This window comes from Dipodomys spectabilis, unplaced genomic scaffold, assembly GCF_019054845.1.
Source record: "Dipodomys spectabilis isolate Male_0828 unplaced genomic scaffold, ASM1905484v1 ptg000024l, whole genome shotgun sequence".
Classification (NCBI taxonomy): domain Eukaryota; kingdom Metazoa; phylum Chordata; class Mammalia; order Rodentia; family Heteromyidae; genus Dipodomys; species Dipodomys spectabilis.
The window spans coordinates 26252284-26268431 of record NW_024870701.1 but is presented as its reverse complement, the minus strand read 5'-3'; the positions used below and the strand labels follow the sequence as shown (position 1 = coordinate 26268431).

The 16148-nt window shown below is 38.5% G+C and overlaps 1 protein-coding gene and 1 non-coding gene across 3 annotated transcripts in view; both read left to right on the top strand.

Moving 5' to 3' along the window:
• The window catches only part of Dym (dymeclin), a 322312-nt gene that overhangs the window by 28460 nt on the left and 277704 nt on the right, over positions 1–16148 (top strand). For both annotated transcript variants that reach the window (XM_042675227.1, XM_042675228.1), the window contains exon 3: positions 14565–14617. In XM_042675227.1, the coding sequence (XP_042531161.1) occupies positions 14565–14617 (53 nt within the window). The remainder of the gene's footprint in view (positions 1–14564; positions 14618–16148) is intronic.
• LOC122104479 lies at positions 10940–11065 on the top strand. Its single transcript, XR_006146939.1, has one exon. It is a non-coding gene; the product is annotated as a U6atac minor spliceosomal RNA (small nuclear RNA).

Sequence of the window (16148 nt, the reverse complement as noted above, 5' to 3'; positions counted from 1 at the left end):
TTGAAGTTAAATTTCTTCTTCTTCTTTTTTTTTTTTTGGTCAGTTGTGGGACTTAAACTCTGAGCCTGGGTGTTCTCCCTCAGCTCTTCAGTTGAAAGGGAGTGTTCTGCCACTTGAGCCACAGTGCCACTTCCAGTTTTTCTGGTGGTTTATTGGAGAAAAGAGTCTCATGGATTTTCCTGCCTGGACTGGCTTTGTACTGTGATCCTTAAATCTTAGCCTCTTGAGTAGCTAGGATTACAGGCATGCTACTAATGCCCAGCATTTTATTCTTACATTGTGGCAAAGTTGCTTGAGTAGCTTCTGTATTTCTTCCACTTGTGAAGTGAAGACACTCCTATTACTCAGTCAGCTTCTGAAAGTTTTAAACAAATGTTGAATGAAACAATCATGTTGAGATAACTTTGAATAACGTATAAGACAATGTAAAATGTAGGTTAGTCCAGTAATTTATTTTGCATGTCAGCAATTAATGTACAAGTATGTTCCAGCATATTTTGTGTGTGTGTGTGTGTGTGTGTGTGTGAGCATGTGTGCGAGTGCACGCGCCAGTCCTGGTGTTGAACTAAGGGCCAGAGCTTTTTTGCTAAAGGCTACTGCTTTAAAGGCTACTACTTGGACCACAGCTCCACTGTTGGTTTTTGAGTGGTTAATTGTAGGTAAGCGTTTCATGGGGACTTTTCTGCCCTAACTGGCTTCACACATGACCCTCAGAACTCAGCCTTTGAGTAGCTAGGATTACAGTCATGAGCTACCAACCCTGGGTCACTTTTGGCTTTTTTTTTTTTTTTTTTGCTGGTCGTGGGGCCTGAACTCTGGGCTTGGGCACTGTCCCTCAGCTCTTCAGCTCAAGGCTAGCACTCTTAACACTTGAGCCACAGCTCCACTTCCAGCTTTTTCTGCTTATGTGGTGCTGAGGAATCGAACCCAGGACCTCATGCATGCAAGGCAAGCGCTCTACGACTGAGCCACCTTCCCAGCCTCCCCACTTTTGGCTTTTTGATGCTTAATTGGAGATAAGAGTCTCATGGACTTTTCTATCTGAGCTGGCTTCAAACCCAGATCCTCAGATCTTAACCTCTTGAATAGCTAGAGTTATAGGTGTGAACCACTAACAAATATGTTTCTTTTGTAAACTTTTCTATAATATTTTAAAAAATTGAGATGATAATGGGTTTGAATTCAGAGCCCTGAGCTTGCTTAACTGGTGCTCTTCCACTTGAGCCATGCCTCCATCCCTGCTTTTTGCTTTTTTTTGCAGATAGGGCCTTGTGAACTTGTCTGCCTATAATGGCATTGAACTTCCCTCTCAGCTCCAGAGTAGCTATGATTATAAGCATTAGCCATGGGTGCCTGGCTCAACAATATTTTCCCAAATCTTTTCCCTTCTTGAAATATATGCTTTAAGATACATCATAAAGATTACCTTCAACTTAATTTTAGCTAAACAATCTCAAACTTCTGAGATAGGAAAATTAAGATCAATAAAGGTTGGCTAAATGTATAATTACTTGGTTCAGTATTTTAAAAATGAACCATTTTTCTCTATAGAGCGTAAAAATCTTTAAAGAAAATCTAATTGTATGTGGTGCTATAGTTTGGATGTGGTTTGCTCTTAAGGGTTAGTATTAGGAGCTTGGTCCCCAGTGTGGCTGCTTGAAGAGTTGGTGGGACCTTTTAAGAGATGAGATGCTATGAGAGGATGTTATTGGCTCCTCCCCCTCTTCTGGCTTCTTGTCTTGCCTCCCATCTATCTGATCTCCTTTGTACACGTGATTCCACTATGATGCCATCTGCCCTCATGTGTCCCAGCCAAGGGAACTCTTAACTCGAAGCCAAATTGAGGGGCTTGTACAATCTTTGATTTTCAGCTTCAAAATTATGCATTAAATAAAAGAATATTTTCTTTATAAACAGCTTCCTTATAAGTAGCAGAAAATAGACTAATAATCAAGATACTTTTATGTTGGTTGTAGTATTTCTCTATCAATTGATTTCCTTTTTTTTGTCGGTTGTTGGCTTGAACTCTGAGCCTGGGCTCTGTCCCTGAGCTCTTCAGCTCAAGGTGAGTGCTCTACCACTTGAACCACAGCACCACTTCCAGTTTTCTGGGGGCTAATTGGAGATAAGAGTCTCAAGGACTTTCCTGCCCGGGCTGGCTTTGAACCGCAATTCTCAGATCTCAGCCTCCTGAGTAACTAGGATTACAGGTGTGAGCCACCAGTGCCTGGCTTGATTTCCTTCTTTTCTAAGATTACATATTATTCAGCTTTGTTTTTGTTTTTCCTCTCAAAAATTTTATCAAGTATTTATTTTAGTGTGGATAAAGTAGGAAGAGAATGGAAAGAAAAAGGATGAGGGGAAGGGAAACAATTCCTGCAATTTCCCATGCAGGAAATAGGAGTAAAAGACTCAAAGTAGTGTCAATCCCTTATTTTTTTCTTTAATCCTTCAAGGCTGAAGCCATGGTACCTCTGATGTTACTTAAAAATCCAGGGTGAGCAGATGAAGCAGAAGGAGAAAGATGGGTTGACAGGAAGAGAGAGACAGTGTGGACATGGGAAAAAAGCACTGAAAGATAGAAGCCACTAAAGGAATACAAACAATTCCTGGTGCTACATATTGACTCCATTAATAATACTGCTGATCATTAAGTCACCAGTTTTACTGTGCTGCTTTTATTAATTACTTGTATTTCCTTGCAGATTGTATCCTGTCTCACCTGATAATACCAGATAAAACTTCCTGTAAATAATTTTAGCACATTTTCATATGTGACAGTTATCAGGAATATTGTTTAATCTGTGATTCATGTTATGTGTTTATTTTGGTTGTAGAAACTTGAATTCTAGAGCTACAGTTTTCATATGAAAGTAAGTTTATTCCACGACAACAAATTTTTGTTGCTGTTTATTCATCAGTTTTGGAAAATTGCTTGACATTTAACAATGATATACTCTGTTGACCAGTGAAAGGATTGTGTGCTTTAACATTGAGCTCTGGTCTTTTGTTCTTTCACTTTGAACTGGTGAGATATGTCCCCTGAGGTGGTTGTGGACAGACAGATGTATCCATCAAGACCAGGATAATTTTGTTCTTGTCACCTGAATTGTGGCTGATGACATTTGGAAATACTTTCTGCTTCAGTAGCTTACAATTGATCATCTGTCTTTATAATAAAACATCCACAACTTTTTTTTTTTTTTTTTTTGGGTCCAGTCGTGGGGCCTGAACTCTGGGCCTGGGCGCTGTCCCTCAGCTCTTCAGCTCAAGGCTAGCGCTCTACCACTTGAGCCACAGCGCCACTTCCGGCTTTTTTTCTTTTGCTTATGTGGTGCTGAGGATTCGAACCCAGGGCCTCATGCATGCAAGGCAAGCGCTCTACCACTGAGCCACCTTCCCAGCCCCAACATCCACAACTTTTTACTTAATATTGGCTACATTTAAAAATTTTTCCTGTCAAATCCAATTCTGCTCACTAGACTGGAGTTGTTTGTCATGCTGTAACATGCAGTTAAAACCACTTTGTAAATTATATATTTCAGTGTACTCCATCTCCCATAATATTTAATGCAAAAATTGACTGGTACTACCTAAGAATTTAGGTGGTGCTGAATGGAATTGTTCTAAGTTTGCAATAACTTGGTAGCAATTTACTAGTTAGACATCCTAGCCTTAATGAAAGCCTTTATGAAGGCCATGTAGAATATTTTAGAGAGAAGAAATCTATATTTGCAATAGAATGTTTTCTGATTATTTACTGTCAGCATATGCGTATATAAGTATAAAAATAACTAGATTTAGTGTCAAAAGATGTGAGTTTGCAATTTTGCAAATTTAACATTATGAGAGATTATAAGCCAGTGTTAGGTAATTGGTTAAGTCTTTCCATTATGTAATTTGTGAAACTCATTAGAATGGAAGCATTCATTGACATAGCAAATGCACTTCTAGAGTTCATGTTGAGATAATTGCATAATTTCATGAATATATGTAGAAAGATATGTCAAGATATTTGTAGCATTATTTATGATAGAAAATTGCTAACAATGTAAATGTTCACAATGAGGAGTTTGAATAAATAAATAAACAAAAATGCCATATCAGCATGCAGAGACAATCATTAAACATAATTATATGTTTATAAACATAGAAAAGGGCCTCTCAAGTGATTAAAGCTAAATTACATAGCATAATCTTGTTTTTGTAATACCCTGTATAAAGATGTGTATATTTACTTAACATTTTCTTGCAAATATGGATAACTCTATAACTAAATGGTCTACTATTTAAACTGCTTTTGAAATAATGTAGTTTTTTTTTTGTTTTTTTGCTAGCCATGGGCTTGAACTCTGGGCCTGGGTACTATCCCTGAGCATTTCAGCTCAAGGCTGGCACTGTACTACTTGAGCCATGGTGCCACTTCCAGCTTTTTCTGTTTATGTGGTACTGAGGAATTGAACTCTAGGCAAGCACTCTACCATTGAGCCACATTCCCAGCCCAGATTTTTTTTTTTTTTTAATATACAGAGAAGTTTCTAGTATCCTTTGGTCAGTTTTCTCTTACTCTTAGATCTTCATTAAAGCATCAAAATGAGATCGAAATTGTTACAATCCCCAGAGCTTATTGAGATTTCCATGATTTGTTATACATACATACAAACATACATTGATTTGCACGTGTTTTATCATATGTGTAGATTCATAAAACCACTGCCACAGCCGAGATACAGAACTGTTATAACCTGACATGACTATCTTGTGCTTTTTTTTCTTTTTTTTTTGGGTCCGGTCATGGGGCCTGAACTCTGGGCCTGGGTGCTGTCCCTCAGCTCTTCAGCTCAAGGCTAGCGCCCTACCACTTGAGCCACAGCGCCACTTGCAGCTTTTTTCTTTTTATTTATGTGGTGCTGAGGAATTGAACCCAGGGTCTCAGGCATGCAAGGCAAGCGCTCTACCACTGAGCCACCTTCCTAGCCCCTCTTGTGCTTTTTCTTAAGGCCTTTCCTCCTTATCCCTATCTCCTGGCAGCCATGAATCCATTTTTTTCTATCTCTACTTTTATTTTAGGAATACTATGGAAATGGAATTATACAATGTGTAACATTTTGAGATTGCCTCTTTTTCAGACAGCGTACTGTCCTTAAGATTTCTTGTTATGGGCTGGGAAGGTGGCTCAGTGGTAGAGTGCTTGCCTTGCATGAGGCCCTGGGTTCAATTCCTCAACACCACATAAACAGAAAAAGCCAGAAGAGGTGCTGTGGCTCAAGTGGTAGAGCGCTAGCTTTGAGCTGAAGAGTTGAGGGACAGCGCCCAGGCTCAGAGTTCGAGCCCTATGACCGACAAAAAAAAAAGGAAAAAAAAACTTTCTTGTTATGAATCATGTTAGTGAGATAAACAAGCTCAGAGAGACAAATGGCACTTGTTTTTTGTGATATGTAGAAGTTAGATCTAAAATACACTGGGATATGATAAATTATACAAGATTCTAGGGCTGGGAATGTGGCTTAGTAGTAGAGTGATTGCCTGGCATGCCTGAAGCCCTGGGTTGATTCCTCAGTACTATATAAACAGAAAATGCCAGAAGTGGTGTTGTGGCTCAGGTGGTAGAGTGGTATGCTAGCCTTGAGCAAAAAAACAGCTTAGGGACAGTGCCCAGGTCCTGAGTTCAAGCCCTAGGACTGGCAAAAAAAAAAAAAAAGGATTCTAGACACTCACACACTGTGAGACCAAAAGAGGATACTCTTAGGGGAGAAAAGCAAAGGCACAATGCCTATCTACCTCTTTACATTTATATAAACAAGCTCCAAGACACAGAAATAAGAGATCTCTTTTAAAAAACATTTTAATTTATTTTTTATTTTGTTCATGGTTCCGTTTTCTTTAAAAAAAATTTTTTTTTTTTTTTTTTGGGGTCCGGTCGTAGGGCCTGAACTCTGTGCTAGGCGCTGTCCCTCAGCCTTTCAGCTCAAGGCTAGCGCTCTACCACTTGAGCCACAGCGCCACTTCCAGCTTTTGTTTTTTTGCTTATGTGGTGCTGAGGAATCGAACTCAGGGCCTCATGCATGCAAGGCAAGCGCTCTACCACTGAGCCACGTTCCCAGCCCTCTTTTTAAAATTTTTATATTATTTTAAGTTGCTGTACAAAGGAATTACATTTAACAAAGCAATTTATGAATACGATATATCTTGATCAATGTCACCCCTTTATGTATGGTATGTGTGTCTATCTTTCGAAGGATAGGGGATAGGCACAGAATTCAAGGAAAAACGGGTAAAAAAGTGCAGCAGTGGAGTTCACTGAACTCTGATGAAAGTGAACTATATGGGCTGGGAAGGTGGCTCAGTGGTAGAGCTCTTGCCTTGCATGCCAGAGGCCCTGGGTTTGATTCCTCAGCACCACATAAGCAAAATGAAAAAAGCCGGAAGTGGTGCTGTGGCTCTAGTGGTAGAGCACTAGCCTTGAGCTGAAGAGCTGAGGGACAGCGCCCAGGCCCAGAGTTCAGGCTCCACGACAGGACCCCCCCCCCCCCCCCCAAAAAAAAAAAAGAAAGTCAACTATACAAGTTGTGGGTGGGGATCAGGGGAAAGGACTGGGAGAGAGAGGAAAGGGAAGACTCTGCAAGAAAGAAAATTTACTCATTACCTGACTCATGTAATTGTAATCCCTTTGTACATCACCGTTATAATAAAAAATAAAGTAAATTAAAAACATAAAAATGCAGTTTACCAAAAAAAAAAAAAAAACACAGAAAACAAAGATTTTTTTCTTTCTTTCTTTTTTTTTTTTGGGTCTGGTTGTGGGGCCTAAACTCTGGGCCTAGGCGCTGTCCCTCAGCTCTTCAGCTCAAGGCTAGTGCTCTACCACTTGAGCCACAGCGCTACTTCCGGCTTTTTTCTTTTTGCTTATGTGCTGAGGAATCAAACCCCGGGCCTCATGCATGCAAGGCAAGCGCGCTACCACTGAGCCACCTTCCCAGCCCCAAACAAAGATTTCTTGCTGTGTATTTGAATAGTTTATTCCTTTTTAGTTTCTCAGTAGTAATCTATGTATGGATATACCATAGTTAGTTGAAATAGTCATCCATTGGGAGACATTTGGATTGCTTCCAGACCTTTTGTCTATGATGAATAAAGTTTACATGAATATTCATTTGCAAGTTTTTATTACTTCAAGATAAATGCTCAAGAGTACAATTGCTGGGTTGTATGGTAAGCACACATGTAGTTTTTATATGAAGCTGACAATCCTTTTTTAAAGAACTGTTGTATCATTGTACTTTTCTTTAAAAAATTAATGAGAGATCCAATTTCTCCACATCTTTTCCAGCATTTGATGTTACCCTTTTTTTGGGTCAGTCGTGGTACCTGAACTCAGGGCTTGGGCTTTGTCCCTGAACTTTTTTGTTCAAGGCTAACTCTCAGCACTTTGAGCCACAGCTCCATGTCTGGTTTTTTGAGTGGTTAATTGGAGATAAGAGTCTCACTGGGACTTTTCTGCCTGGGCCGGCAGTGATCCTCAGATCTCAGTGTCCTGAGTAGCTAGGATTACAGGCTTGAGGCGACAGCGCCCAACATTATCTGTTTCCATAATGATTTATTGTGTGTAGTATTAATCTCATTGTGGGTTTTAGTAGTTTTCTTATCAAGAAAAAAATTATTATTTTTTGGATACAAGGTTTTACTGTGTAGCCAAGACTGGTTTCATCAAGATTCCCTTGAATGTGTATTTTCTTTATAAAAATAAAAATTACATAGGTTTACATTTTTATTCTACCACTTACTTCCATTGTAAGTCTTAGTTAAAGAGAAATAGCATATACTGTTCCTTTTTCACAATATGGTTGTAAGGATCAAATGGTATAGTGTGTGTTTAGAACCACTTTGTGAACTGTGAAGTTTTATTTATTTATTTATTTTTGTTGGTTGTGGGGCCTGAACTCTGGGCCTGGGCACTGTCCCTCAGCTCTTCAGCTCAAGGCTAGTGCTCTACCACTTGAGCCACAGCGCCACTTCCAGCTTTTTCTGCTTATGTGGTGCTAAGGAATTGAACCCAGGGCCTCATGCATGCAAGGCAAGCACTCTACCACTGAACCGCCTTCCCAGCCCGAACTGTGAAGTTTTATATGTTAAGTATTTGCTACTTAATACTGAGGAGTTTTGCTAGGTAAATGAGAAATATTGGTATCCATTATAATTCACCATACTTCTATTGTAATACAACTTTAATGTCAATAGAAATCAAAGCAGCTTTTGGGAGGCTAAGGCAATAGAATTGCCAGGTTCAAGGCCAGACTGGACTACTAGTGAGTCCCTGTCTCAAAAAATAATAATAAACAAACAAGAAGCATATACACATAATGTGAAATGTATTTTTGTTCACCTATTTTTTTACATTTTTAAATTGATGTTAGTTGTATTAGGGGGTTTTATTTTGACATGTCCATATAGTTTGTTTTGACACCATAGTTTTTACTATATATGTAGCTTCCAAGTTTGTGATCCTCCTGAGTGTGCCTTCCTAAATTCTAGGTTTAGAAGTGGGTACTACCCCAGCCAGTTGTTACCAATAGCCCTTTGACACAGCTGCTTTGATACTATTTCAAAATGTTAACCTCTAATGATGTTTCCTACTTCCTTCCAGTGTAAGGTTAGTAACTTATTTGCTGTTATTAAGGACTAAATATTTGAAAAATATCTTTAATACTTGTATTTTGTTTTATAGTTAATTGAAGGTTAGAGAATTCACAGTGATTGAGCTGTGTGCTAGATGCCTTCTACACATTGTTATATGGCTCTCACAGCTATCCTGTGAGACAGTAGTGTCCTTGTATTTTGCAGAAGAGGGATCAGATTTTCAATTTAGTAATGTGTATAGGTAGATTGTTCTAATAGGGAATGAAATACTGGAACTTAAATATGTAGTTGTATAATCTGTACTCTTCATCATATTGAGGCACACAGCATTTTCAGTAACTGGCTAATAATAGACAATTCACATGCAGTTTGGCCATTTTGTTAATTAATGTCAATGTTTAAATCCAGAAGTAATATGCTTGGTGGACATGTTTTGAAATGACCAGTTGCAAATCCATCCCATTTCATTCTTGTTGGAAATCTTTAGTATTTTAATTTGCTATATAATTTTAGTGGAATATTAGTAAACTTTTTAAAGATGTCTGTTTTCTAATTTAGTGACAGACATTTTTTGTTGTTGTTGTTGTTGATTGTGGGCCTGAACTTTGGGTCTGGGCACTGTCCCTCAGCTCTTCAATTCAAGGCTAGTGCTCTACCACTTGAGCCACAGTGCCACTTCTGGCACTTTTCTGCTTATGTGGTGCTGAGGAATCGAACCCAAGGCAAGCATTCTACCACTGAGCCCCCAGACAATTGTTCTTTATCTGAGTCTGTGGCCTAATGCTTAGCAACAGTGGTTCTTATGACCTGACTTAATGGAATTATAACTATTTGGTACAACTACTTGATAATAATAAAAAGTTGCAGTGGGGAAACTCTTCTGAGTCTTACATATATGTTGGTAGAGGCACTATTCTAATTTTTTTCATTTTGCTACAATTTTCAGGATGGTAGGAGGCATACTTGGGACACATGCTGCTTTGTGCGGTTTGATAGTGTGTGGGTTTTTTTGTGTAAAATGACCCTTCATTACATTTAGGAAAAGTATATTAAGATTCTTGTTTCCAATTCTTGGAGTTCATGTTGATACACTTCATTATATATGGTCTTATGCACTTAGCAATTGGGCTATTGAGATCTCCTGTTAAGAATGTCGTAGGCATATTCAAGTTAATATAAATGAGGGAAACCATGCAACCTACTTTTCTTTGGGCCTGGCTTACCTCACTTATTATAATTTTTTCTAGGTCTTTCCATTTCCTTATAAATGGGACAATGTCATTCTTTCTGATGGAAGCATAGAACTCCATTGTGTATATATACCACATCTTCTTGATCCATTCTTCTACTGAGGGGCATCTAGGTTGGTTCCATATCTTAGCTATGGTAAATAATGCTTCATTGAACATGCTTCATTTGCACTCTCACCATTAGTGTGGTAGTGTTCCCTTATGGCAACATCCCCACCAGCATCTGTTGTTAATTGCATTTCTCAATAATGGCCATTCCTACTGGGTAAGGTGGAATCTCAATATTGTTTTGATTTGCTTTCTTTTATGGCCAGAGATATTGGACATTACTTCATGTATCTATTGGCCATTCTTATTTCCTCTTCAGAGAAGTCTGTCTTTAAGTCTTTAGCCCACTTGATAATGGGGTGGTTGTTTTTTGAGGATTTTTTTTGGGGGGGAATTTAATTTTTGAGCTCTGAGTATATGTTCTCATTATGTTCTGTAGGCAGTTCTATTTCTGTCATAGTTTTCTGTATCCTTTGTCTTGTATATAAATTTATCTGATTGATGGAAGGGAAAGGGAATCACAGAAATAGCAGGGCAAGGGTGAACTAATCAACAATGATACTCACTTACACTACGTTGGAAATGAACTACACAATGGGGGAGAGGGGAGTAGCAAGGGGAAAGCAGAAGAAAATGAGGAAGGGGGTAACAGTGTTTAAAAAGTACTCAGCCGGGTGCTGGTGGCTCATGCCTCTAATCCTAGCTACTCAGGAGGCTGAGATCTGAGGATCGAAGTTCAAAGCCAGCCTGGGCAGGAAACTCCATGATACTCTTATCTCCAATAAAACCACCAGAAAACCAGAAGTGGCGCTGTGGCCCAAGTGGTAGAGGGCTCTCCTTGAACTGAAGAGCGCAGGGACAACACCCAAGCCCAGAGTTCAAGCCCCACAACCAACAAAACAAAACAAAACAAAAAGTAATGTACTCATTACCTTACTTATGTAACTATAATCCCCCGTTCATCACTTTTACAGTAAAGATATATATTTTAAAAAAAGATTCTTGTGATGTATGAAAGGAGAGATTAGCACTCCCCTTGACAAGGATGGAAGAGGCCCTTGGGCCTGACAACACCTTGCATACGGTTAAGGCATTGCCACCTACTTCATGGCATCTAACCATCATTTAATGTATTTAAATTCGTGCATCTAACCATCATTTAATGTATTTAAATTATACTATGTGATTTTTTTTTTTTGTTTCTCTTGAATGTTCTTCCCCCACAGTATAACCCCTGTATTTGATGTCAGTGCCCTACATCTTGTATATACATTTTTCTAATTTGGGGAGAGGAAGGGAAATAACAAAATGCTGAAATAAGGATACAGGTTGACTCATTGTAACAATGAGATGTACAAGACACTATTTTTTTATTTTTTTTTATTTTTTTTTGGGTCTGGTAGTGGGGCCTGAACTCTGGGTCTGGGCGCTGTCCCTCAGCTCTTCAGCTCAAGGCTAGCACTCTACCACTTGAGCCACAGTGCCACTTCTGGCTTTTTTCTTTTTGCTTATGTGGTGCTGAGGAATCAAACCCAGGGCCTCATGCATGCAAGGCAAGCACTCTACCACTGAGCCACCTTCCCAGCCCCCACAAGACACTATGTTGAAAACAAACTTTACACCTTGGGGAGGGGGAGGAGTTAGGGAGATGGGGAGGGAAGGGATGGGAGGGGAAAAACAAAGGAAAAACAATGCTCGATAGGAAATGTACTCATTACCTTACTCATGTAACTGTAACCCCTCTGTACAGTATTTTTACAATAAAAAACATAAAGATTCCTCATTCTCTTGATCTATTTTACCTTGCCTGTCTTCTTTGCTATTTATACCCCAGTAACTTAACTTTGTTACGATGTATGTTGTCAGATTCATTGAAGGTGGCATAGATTACTTTAATTGTTTGAAACTTAGATGAAATTTGACTGTATTTTTGATATTTCTTGCTGTAGTTCTATAGCAGAAGTCTTATAAGAATGTGTATAGAATTTGAGATTGGTGTTGATAACAGATTTCTCCCTAAAGATTTATGAAATCAAAATAAGAGAGTGAATACATTAAAAAGCAATCTGTGAAAATATTAATAACCATTTTATTGATTAATTGATTAGGGAAGCCCAATGAAGATTCTAAAAATTGGAAAAAATCCCCATCCCTATTTCAGATTTTCTTATGGGGAGGTATGTATGAGATCTTGGGCATAGCTCTCTAGTCCCTTTAGTTCCATTGTTCATTGGGATGTCACTAGCAAAAATGAGATTACTGTTCTGTGACTCCATTTGTGCTGCTGCCAGAATTATGGTCATGGTCTGAGAAGAAGGTCCCTTGTGTGCCATATTACTTCAGATAGAGTCATATCTGGTCTTAGATCAATATGGTTGTTTATTTAGCATTTAGTTTGTTTAGTGAAAAGTTCAACTAATAGATTACTCATTTTAAGTATTGATCCCTAACCTCTCACTGTGGACAGTTTTCTAATTGACTATGTAGATTTGGATTTTATGTATATAGCACATTTGAAGTACTCTGTGTGGTATTAATTTACTTAATCCGAATTAGTATGAATATTTGCTCCTTTTTAAAATCTCCTCTTTGTATGTTTCCAGTGCTCCAAATTTGCCTTCTGAATCAACACTTGGTTTCTAATTGTAATTGTCTTGGAAACATTGGCATATTTTTGCAATACCATTTTACTTTTATTTACGGCAAATGATGATTTGTTGGTTGCCTGCTGCCAGAACATCTGAGCTCATTTGTTTAACTAAAACAGTACTGTGCATAGATGCCTATAACAGGCAGCAACAGTTACCAACCACCCCAGTTGCTTACCACCTCATTATGGCTCTAAATCAAGCAAATGGGAAAGCAGATTATTCCTACATGTTTCAAGAAACTAGAGAATGGAGGGATGAGAGAAAAGAAATTCTATTATAACAATTAGTGTGTTGGTTTTGGCAGAAGTGTGCCTGGCTGATTTCTTTTATAGAAATATTTCAGAGTGCAGAAATTACAGGCACATTGCGAAAGAACCCTGCAAGTCCTTTATTGAACAGATAATTACCAAGTGTTTTCCTCCAGTGAAACCAGTCATGGTGGGATACATGAGTGAACAATGCACTTTTCCTGTTTTCATAGAGAACCGAAGATGCTTTTGCCCAGAAAGTGGTGATTGCTCAGGAGGTGGGGGCAATACTGGCCCCAGGTACTAAGAGCCAGGCTTGTACATAACTGCAAGTGCTAGCTGGCTCACCACAAGGGGGAGCTTTCAAAGGGAAAGGGGATCATTATGACCAAGAAAGATCAGCTATTTACATTTGGAAATAAGTAAACGTCTTTAAAATCCCTCCCCAGACCCCACTACACTGTGCTCGATATTTAAACCCACCTCGTGCCCTCTAGGATAAATAAGCACTACCACTGAGATTCATATCCAATTATCTTTTTTTTTTTTAAATCGCCGAGGTTCTGAGTGCTCTATATAGTTTTTTTTTTTTTTTTTGTCGGTCGTGGGGCTTGAACTCTGGGCCTGGGCGTTGTCCCTCAGCTCTTCAACTCAAGGCGAGCGCTCTACCACTTGAGCTACAGCCCCACTCATATCCAATTATCTTTAAAGTATCTTAACAAAAATTTAAACTTGAAGGCTGAATGTAGGAAGTTTCTTGAGGAGCAAGAAGAAATAATTTTGTCATCTTCACAAGAAGTACAAGATAATGGTATTCATTTATACAATTTTTACTAAATATCTGCTTTATGCTAGCCTGGGAGCACCACGATGAAGAAACAGTTGACTCTTACACACACACACACACACACACACACATACACACACACACACACACGTGCTCAGTTTTCACACACACACACACACACACACACACACACACACACACGTGCTCAGTTTTATGATTGGATACTTACTTGATCTTACGTGATCAAAGGTTTTCTAGAAAAAGCCATGTCCAACCACCCTTATCCCTTTTAAGGCTAAATAATCTATTACAAATAAATGAGAGCACTATGAGTTGGGTGTCCTGTCTAAGAAATGATTGCCAAATTTAAGCGTAAACCTTTTCCCAAGGGTTTCTTCTAAAGACTTCTGTCCATCTTTGTCTGTCTGTGCCTTCTGGCTCAGTGTCACTTTGTGTCCACGTCTGTTTCTGTATGTTTGTCTCCACCTGTGTATGTCTGTGTCCTTTTATATATTTGAGAATTGGTGAAGCTTGTATATGTATTCTCGCCTTCATTTTCTTTTTAACTGATAGAGTATTGCAGGTGTCAACAGTACAATGTATATCTCCTAAAAATGCTGACATTTTTCTAAATAATTATAATTTTACTAGCAGTTCTTCTTTAGAATTGGACAAATGGAGCTCCTACTTTGTGCTCAATACTTTGGAGTGCCTGTCTTGAATTTTTTGGTTTTCTTCCACCTAAACCCATCTCTGAGCACTTTCATATTGAAGGTTAATTTTCTTAACTACATTGAAAATTGAAGCTTCATTTCTTATTGCTGATTTTGTTCCCCATGTTTTCTTATTTATTTTTCTCTCATTTACATATTCCTTTGATACTTAGTATTTAACAGATGTTTAATATTGTGGTTATACATTATTTTCTTCTTTGTCTCTGCAGTACTGAGTTGAAGCTGTTAGAAGAGGCAACCATTTCAGTCTGCAAGTCTTTAGGTAAGATGGAAGAGTATGCATGTGTGTACATGTGTGTATGTGCACACATATGTGTATATGTGGAAGGAGCAGTACTTTCAACTATTTGTAATATTTTTCTTTTTTAAATTAGCATAAATTAATACTATGAGGGGGTTTCTTTGTAATAATTCCCTAGATGTATCCACTGTACTTTGAACAATTTTATCCCTCCATTGTATTTCCATACCTCTTAGCTTTTTTAAAAAAAGTTCTTAAATACTGGAGCAAGGGGTTTAAGAAATACTTAGGGAGAACTTTTCCTTAAAACTTTAGCCTTTTGAATAATTTAGTTCCTGAATCAATAGGATCAATATTATAATGCTTCTTTTTAAAAAATTGTGCATCTTATTAATGATGAAAGATTATCCCTTCCCCTTTTAGAGACCAGTATTTTTATTAAAAAATTTAAATTACTTTTGAGTCCTTGTACAAAGGAGGTGCTATTTGACAAGCAATTTAAGTCTGGGAAGGTGGCTCAGTGGAAGAGTGCTTGCCTTGCATGCACGAGGCCCTGGGTTTGATTCCTCAGCACCACATAAGCAGAAAAGGCCAGAAGTAGCACTGTGACTCAAGTGGTAGAGCACGATAGCCTTGAGCTGAGGAGCTCAGGGACAGCACCCACACCCAGAGTTCAGGCCCCATGACTGATCAAAACAAAAGAAAAAAACAAGCAGTTTATGAGTACAGTGCATCTTGATCAGTGTTACCTCCTTCAACATTCTCACCACCCTTCAACCAACACCAGTATTTTTTTTTCAAATGCTTTATTGTGATTAAGTGGTTACATAATTTCCCAAATTTCACAGTATTGTGGGATAGTGATGCTTATTAAAGTCACAAATGCATTCTAACTTTCATGGGGCAAATTGTCTATCATGGTCTATAACATTTATGAGTTCTATGAGCTTTGCAATACAGTTATTTCTTCCACATTGGGGATATGTACATTTCTTTTGTTTTGCATAGCATCAGCTGTTCCCTCTTTCCCATTTGTTCCCTCCCTCCCATCACTGCCATTGAGTTTCCTAGTTCATTTTGATCAATGTCCAATGTAGCTGGGTCCCACTGATGTATGTTTATCCCTGATTCCCTCTAGTTCTGTGTTGTCCTCCTGGTTTCCCTCCAGTGTGCACATATATACCATATATGTGATCAGCAGCATGGGGTTATTTAGTAGTGATTTGACCAGATGAGTGGAAGTCCTTTGTTTCTTAAGTCTTGTTAATTTTGTCATATCACCTTACATTTTGGATTTAATATCCACTTATCAGGGAGACCATATGCCGTATGTCTCTTTGCTCTTGGCTTACCTCACTCAACATGATTTCTTCTAGCTCCATCCATTTCCCTGCAAATGCTATTATTTTGTCCTTTCTAATGGCTACACAATATTCCATTGTATATAGATACCACAATTTTTGGATCCATTCATCTGTGGTGGGACATCTGGGTTGTTTCCATATCCTGGCTATTGCAACACCAGTATTTTTAGGATACACAATAAAAATGA